The 7,268-nt window shown below is 40.0% G+C and overlaps 1 protein-coding gene across 1 annotated transcript in view; it reads right to left on the bottom strand.

Moving 5' to 3' along the window:
- Positions 1-340: 340 nt before the first annotated feature.
- LOC144769883 (indolethylamine N-methyltransferase-like) overlaps positions 341-7,268 on the bottom strand; it is a 99,226-nt gene continuing 92,298 nt past the window's right edge. The window contains exon 3 of the mRNA XM_078654082.1: positions 341-767. Within this exon, the coding sequence (XP_078510208.1) occupies positions 341-767 (427 nt within the window). The remainder of the gene's footprint in view (positions 768-7,268) is intronic.

The raw sequence follows: 7,268 nt of genomic DNA, 5'->3' as shown, positions 1-7,268 counted from the left end.
AAATACATTTCACCCCAAATCTGCATTATCAGCAAGTAAATTGTTCAACTCTGTGATCAATGCCACAATTTATATGATGCTGTACGTTGAGTATATGGTGAAATCAACTAAAAGTGACCCTGCCAAAGAGCAAACAGCGTGACACCAGCACAAACAGAGTCGATTGTCAAGCATGAGGAGGAGAGACAGGGAGCAGAGTGCAGCTGGTGTCAGCAGCAATAGGGTTAAAAGAGCAGAAACAGAAGAAGTTTGATTCAGTAGAGAGGTAAAATCCTGTATTTTTCCTCTTTTGAGTGGTATATCTGTTTATAAATTATGATCCATCCGGAGATGTGACAACTTATTGTTTGCGAGCGACAACATATAAAAAGCTGTGATAATCTGCCACATCATGCAACAACTGAACCTGCCTAGGCAACACAAGTAGCTCCTCAATGTCATAGCCAGCATCACCAAGCACTTTCTTCACAAAACCCTCTTCAATACATAGATGTGGAAACTTGAAGCTCCCAACCATGAAATACGTTGCTTCAGAGCAAATTATCAGTATGAGATACCCTCCTTTTTTTAACAATGATGAGACATTTTTCAGGGCACTGCAAAACCCATCTTTGTCTGTGACGTGACATTCCAAACAATGTGGTAACAGCAGGCAGTCGGCCTGAGGCAGCACCGTGGGAGACAACGGGTTACTTTTGCTGACGTCATATTTTAGAACTTGTTTGATTATGGTTCGGAATATGGTTTCCTTCTCAATCCATGTTTCCCTAAAAAAAACATAAATGCTCAATTTAAAACCACATGCAGATAAACAAGCATCAACAAAGCCTGTAAGCCTTGCTTTATTGTGGCGATGGATAAAAACACTGGTATCCTGAAACGCTTCTTTCTGGGACTAGCACAATGAAGCCAGAGCAATTTTTGTTTTATTATCATTATTATTAATATTATGGATTTGTAGAGCGCATCGCTGCCTTTCGGGCTTCACAGTGCTAAGCAGTCATGTACTGAGTATGGACAGGTTATACCTTAAAGATATTGCGATTTTAAAGGTGGGGTGTAGAGTAAAGCTAATGTTTTGACTAGAAAAATCAGTAAAATCTATCTATCTAATGTGAAACACACACCCCAAAATAGTATAGCTGTTAGACTGAAAAACTGTTCACTTTTTATAAGAAAGTTGGTACAGACATTTGCCTTTGTAATAGTAATCATATAAGAGCAAGACCCCCAGTGGACCTTGCCTATGACATCATATAATCTAATCAAAATTCAAGATAGCCGACAAATATCAAAAAATGATTTAACATTTTCAGATTCACGTCAAATTTGGCACAAAGGATCATGTGTAAACGTCAGTGCATGTTATGTATATGCGCATGTTGGATCTAGACTGGGACATCATAAGTATAAAAGCAAAATGGCTGCCAAAAGCATGTACAAAACTTTAAAATTAAAATCTGTTATATATTCGATGTATGTAATTCATACTTATTGACATGTATCAACACTTCTTAATATGTATTATATATTTATGTACATTTCTATTTTTTCAGATTCAACACGTCTTCTGTAATGCCTCTAAATGAGTAGTATTTTGAAACAATATCTTATTGCAACACTCAAAATCAGTGGTCAAGCTGTTCTGCACGATAATGTTGTTGCAACAAATGTGTCCATCTGTGTTCTTTGTGAGGAAAGCACTTCAGAAAGACTTATTTGCCCAGCAAATGCTACACGCAAACATTATGAGTCTGCATATAGTATTTTAGACCATAACCTGAAGAAATTTAACGAATTGGAATTTGTACCAATAAATATCAAGCTAAAATGACTTAATGATGGTTCTGCTATTGAGCAGACATTAGGGACTAACAATGTAGTGTAGCATAAATCGTGTTTTAACAAGTGCTATTGTGTTTCTATCTAGGAACCTAATTCGATATTTCTATTTTATGCCCTTGTACGGTTATAATAAATAATATCCTTATAAAGGCATAAGAATCATATCCATATTTGGTCATAGCCCATGCAGTCCACATTAAGCAAGGCTACTTCCCCGGACTCCTAGAAAGCACAACGAGTTCTCTAAACAAACCAAACCTCCAGCAACCTGGGAAATCCCCATTGCTTTTGTTTTGATTTCGTCCTAGAACTCCTGTGAGCACTGTAAGAACGGGCAGTTCTTAGTGACATCTTTATTGACGTCTTATGTCCAACGTTACGTCAAAACCCGGCACCTTTCAGGTATAAATATACCAGCGTTGCCTTAAGCAAACACACGGTGGTTTGGAGCAGAGCGGCTATCTACTTGCCCGAGAGCCCAGCTGATGCGAGAGCCCACGGACGCCGCCCCTCCCCTTTGACGCACTGAGAGAGACGCTGTCTTTTCTCCTGCCGAGAAATCCAGCTCCGGTGTTTCCAGATACCCTTGCGGGTTACTGGGATATCGAGTCCTGAGAGACAGATACCAGACCTCCTGCTTTCTATTACCCAGGTACGGAGCTGACTAAACCCTTAAAGAGAATTCTTGAGTCAAATTCTTGGCAAAACCAACTTAACTTAAACTGCTACTTACTTACTCCTTCCCACGTATTAGGCTTAGGTCAGGTACCCAGGGGTAGGCGTATTTAGAAGCACCAGTTGAGTACGTAAGTCTATGTATATATGTATGTATATCTATTATCTATTTTAAAGTATCATATGGCTAAGAAACCATATCAATGCTTTTACAGTATTATTTCATAATACTCCTTTTACTGTACGCACTTTACTTTACTATAAGTATTGCAATTGTGGCCATTCATTTCTCTTGCATGAGAAAGAAGACTGCTCAATAAATAACACCTTTTATTGAAAACACCCGTCTCTCTTTTATCTGCATTCTGGTGAAACTAAGTATGCACACTTGACTGAGTGAAATAGCGGTCTATTGTTTTCACACGACTCTAGAGATACACTCTTATTCTGAGGGAGCAAAGTTGTCATGTTTTATGGTTGTCAGAAGCTAATCCCTTCTTGTCTATCCAGGGAGGTTAAACTCCTCCTCGTTTATTCGAGAAAGTTTCTAGTGACCTCTGAGCTAGCTGGCAAACCTTAAGTCTAATATAGTCATTAGAGACCTAGATGACCTCAGTCCTACGTCTACACTGCTGTTTATATTATTCCAATGCACAGAGCCTATTGGGAATATAGGAACTACACTACATGGCGCCCAACGTTTGGTAAGGCGATAATCTAACGCAAGACACTAGAGTAACTCAGTCGTGCTTTTTCACACAGAACCCTTTTTCCCGTAAATACTCCAAAAGACGTCTGGAGTGGGTAAAAGGTTAAAATCCGCCAGAACATAGTAGGAAGAGATTCCTGTGTATAGTTTTTGGTATAGTCAACGTTGAAGGATACAGTGTTCCAAAATATTGTGCACCTAATCTTTGTTTCCTTGAAACTTGATCTGCAACAAAAAGCTTTCTGTCAGTAAAATGGGGGAAAGTGAAGACGAAAAGGAGGCAGCTAGAATAGCAGCTCAACTCCTAGCGGATGACGCAAGTCTCCGAGACAATGACCCGAATGTTATACTCATTCCTGTCAACATAAGAAAAACTATAACTCTTAAACTTATAGAAAATGGACTGACATCACGAGGTGGTACAGTCATATTCGTGGTAGAGGCCCATGAATATCGGCAGACAGAGGTATTCTATTCATGGATAAACTTTCCAGCAGCAAACGCTGTAACACACGAATTCCACTATTACAAAATAGAGGAACCTCCGGATGTATACACTCCTTTCGAGGATGTTGAAATCCCATTAAATTACCAAGAGCACCTGCTCTGGTTTAAAGGCGCCCTAAAACATCACAATCACATCACCAGGCTCGGTCCACTAGGTAGACCAGGAGCAACGTGGCCGGTTCTAGCCAGGTACACACCACATCCAGACATTGAAAAAATGTCAGCCCGGGAACTTTTAGCTCAGCTAAAAATACTAATTAAAATACATAGACAATTAGTCCAATATGTAATGCGGACATCAACAGTCCAACCAGCTATTAACATCCCACAGCTGACCCCCCATAAGGGGAACACAAACAAAATTACACCACAGAACATACAATCATGTCTTGGTAAAGTACCCACAAAACGGGAACAAATTCCATTCAGGTCAGCACAAAAAATAACTCAAATAGAGGCAGTATTTCCTGATACTACACCTACTGAGAAACACAGAATTCTGACTATCTGTCTTCCAATGGGGATCGCACCACATGTGGAGGACTGTGACACTTGGGGCAGAAGTCTTTGCTCAAATTTACCCAAAAACACATGGTGTTCCGTCTATGGTGATAATACCAGATGTGCTAAGACAGATTAAAAATGAATACGGTCCAGAACCTGCTTTAACTCTGGGTTTGAAATTACTGAAAGACTTCAAGCAGGTCTCGGCTATATTATTAGCCAACATAAAAGGAGAAGCAGCATCTGTGGCGATCCGCTAGAAATTGAAAGAAACAGATATAGCAGAACAGCCATTTGAACTTGCCAGAATCATAGAAAAATCCTATGAAGAACTAGGTAGAGATAGTTTGGGTGGGAAACCAGTAAAACCCCAACTAACTGAAAATCCTGAAAAAACCTTTATTAAAAATAATCTAAATACTCCAAAAAAGAGCTGGGATGGAAATAAACAATCCACTCCCAAAGAAAAAAGATTCCAGTCCAGAGGAAGGTCTCCTCGGCGGAGAGAAAGATCTCCGGACCAAGGACACAAGTCTCCCCAGAGGGAGCCCTCTGAGAAAAGATACAACCTTAGAAATAGGGATAATTTGAAAAAACCTGATAGATATCAAGATATTGATACATGTCCCTCTCGATCTTTTCAGACTTCCTCTCAGAAATCGGAAAGAAGAGGACGGTCAGAACACAGGGTAGAGCACGGAACCTGCTCATCAAAGTAAAAAATTACAATTTCCAAGAAAGAAGGTAGTCAGTATTAAAATAATTAAACATGCCGAGGATACTGAGGACACAACTGAAAAACGGAGAGTGGGCCCAGACAATGCTAGACAGCGCAGCAGAAGTGACCGTAGCTCGCAAGATCCTGATGAATCTTCTGGAGACAGTGGACACGAATGAATACATTCAGGTGGAAACTGCGGATACCAGGGTTAGTAAACCTCATAAAATATACGAGATAACTTTACGTATAGAGGGAGATAAGACCAGGAAAGTAAGAGGTCTCTTTTGGGATAATCTTTCAAAAGGCTATGACATCCTTTTAGCTGAGAAAGACTGGCCACCAGAGTTTGTCAGGGAGTGCCCTCATGGCGAAGAAATGATTATGCCTGCCTTCTCAAATCATATTCCAATACATAGAAAATATACATATGCAAGAAAATGGGCAGTAGCCCAAGCTCCTGCATTATTCAAAAATCATGTAGGATGGGATGAGGACTCTCCTCCTCATAAAATCCAGTTAAAATGTCAACTCACTGCACAAAGGCAGTACCCAATTAAGCAAGAAGCTAAAAAGCAAGTCAGGGAGATCTTAGATCAACTTGAATACCAAGGGGTGATTGAAACATGCACCTCTCAAATGAACAATCCTTTGTTTCCTGTCTCCAAGCCAGACGATTCATATCGTCTAGTTTTGGACTACAGACACCTTAACTCATGTTGCAAAACATTTGCAGTACAAAATTCACACAGCGCAGCACTAATGAATAACATTGTGCGCAAAAAGTACAAAACAACATTAGACATCTCTAATGGATTTTTTTGTCAAAACATTGCACCTGAAAGCAGGTATTTGACCGCTTTCTCAATAATGGGGTCACAGAAAAAATTTCTGTCGACTCCCACAGGGATTCAAGAATAGCCCAGGATTATTCTCAGCAAGGGTAACAGAGTTACTACAAATACATGATGATGAGGCATTATCCTATGTCGACGACATCTATCTCACAGATGATGACCTGGATACTCACTTGAAAAGAGTGAACACCATAATACTTGGGTTCGCAGCAGAGGGTTTCAAATTCAACTTTAAAAAGTCACGAATTGCCCATCTAACTGTCCTATTTTTAGGATATGAATTATCAAGTGAAGGCAAAAGCCTAGCAGACAACTTCTTAGAGAAGTGCGCTGTACTCCAAGTACCTAAAACGCTCAAGAACTTACAATCAATACTAGGCTTCCTGAATTTCGGAAGAACATACATTCTAAATTATGCAGAGAGGGTTAAACCTCTCTATGAATTAATAAAACCTGATTTCAAACCAATCAATTGGACTCAGAAACACACAGAAATTTTAAGATCATTGCAAACAGACATGTTAGCTAAAACTAAATTACAAATACGCGAAAACATACGCAACCTTGTAATCCGAGTCATCCCAGGAAGATGCGGATTCACGTACCTGACCTCTAATGAGGTAGAAACGGTACCAATAGCTTACAAATCACATTTGTACACACAAGCTGAAATAAAATTCAGTTCTACTGAAAAAATTCTAACTGCGGTTCAGACTGCTGTAGCAAAAGAAAGAGCCCTAGCACAAGGTAAACGAATAATAATCGTTACACCAGTACCAGCCCTAGAAGCGGTAACAAAAGCAAGCATTCCAAATGCTAAAGCACTACATCCGAGATGGATACAATGGGTTAATTCTCTTGCTGCAACAGACGTAGTATACGAGCTTGATCCTAATTTGAAAACACAAGAATTTCTACAATATGAATATGAATGTCCTCTGCTGACCGAAATCCTGCCTCTAGAACACTACGGCTGTATAATATATACAGACGGATCAGCACAACCCGTAGTTGGGGGTAAACAAGCTAACAGTGCTGCGTGCGCGATTGTTAAAGGTCGTTGGCACGAAGGAAAATTTAGACCACTGGTCACTAAAACGCAATCTCTAGGAGATTGTAAAGCTCAGCGAGCTGAACTACTAGCATTTAAGATGGCGCTTGAAAATACCGATCGCGAATTCCCCACACTAATAGTGTGCGATTCATATTACTGCGTTCAGTCTTATAATGAATACTTGCAGAACTGGGTTCAAAACGGTTTCAAAGATGCAAAAGGTGGCACAATCAAGCATAAAACGCTTTGGGAATAAGTAGTTCTTTTACAGAAAGAACTACAAAAAACTCACGTGATACATACACTGAGTCATCAACGTGATGGCGTTCACGTTGCGGGGAATTCATTGGCTGATGAAGCAGCGAAGGCAGCTGTGCAAACGGCTTCCGTAGCTGCTAT

Source organism: Lissotriton helveticus, chromosome 1_1, assembly GCF_964261635.1.
Source record: "Lissotriton helveticus chromosome 1_1, aLisHel1.1, whole genome shotgun sequence".
NCBI classification, from domain to species: domain Eukaryota; kingdom Metazoa; phylum Chordata; class Amphibia; order Caudata; family Salamandridae; genus Lissotriton; species Lissotriton helveticus.
This window is presented reverse-complemented; position numbering and strand designations above follow the sequence as displayed.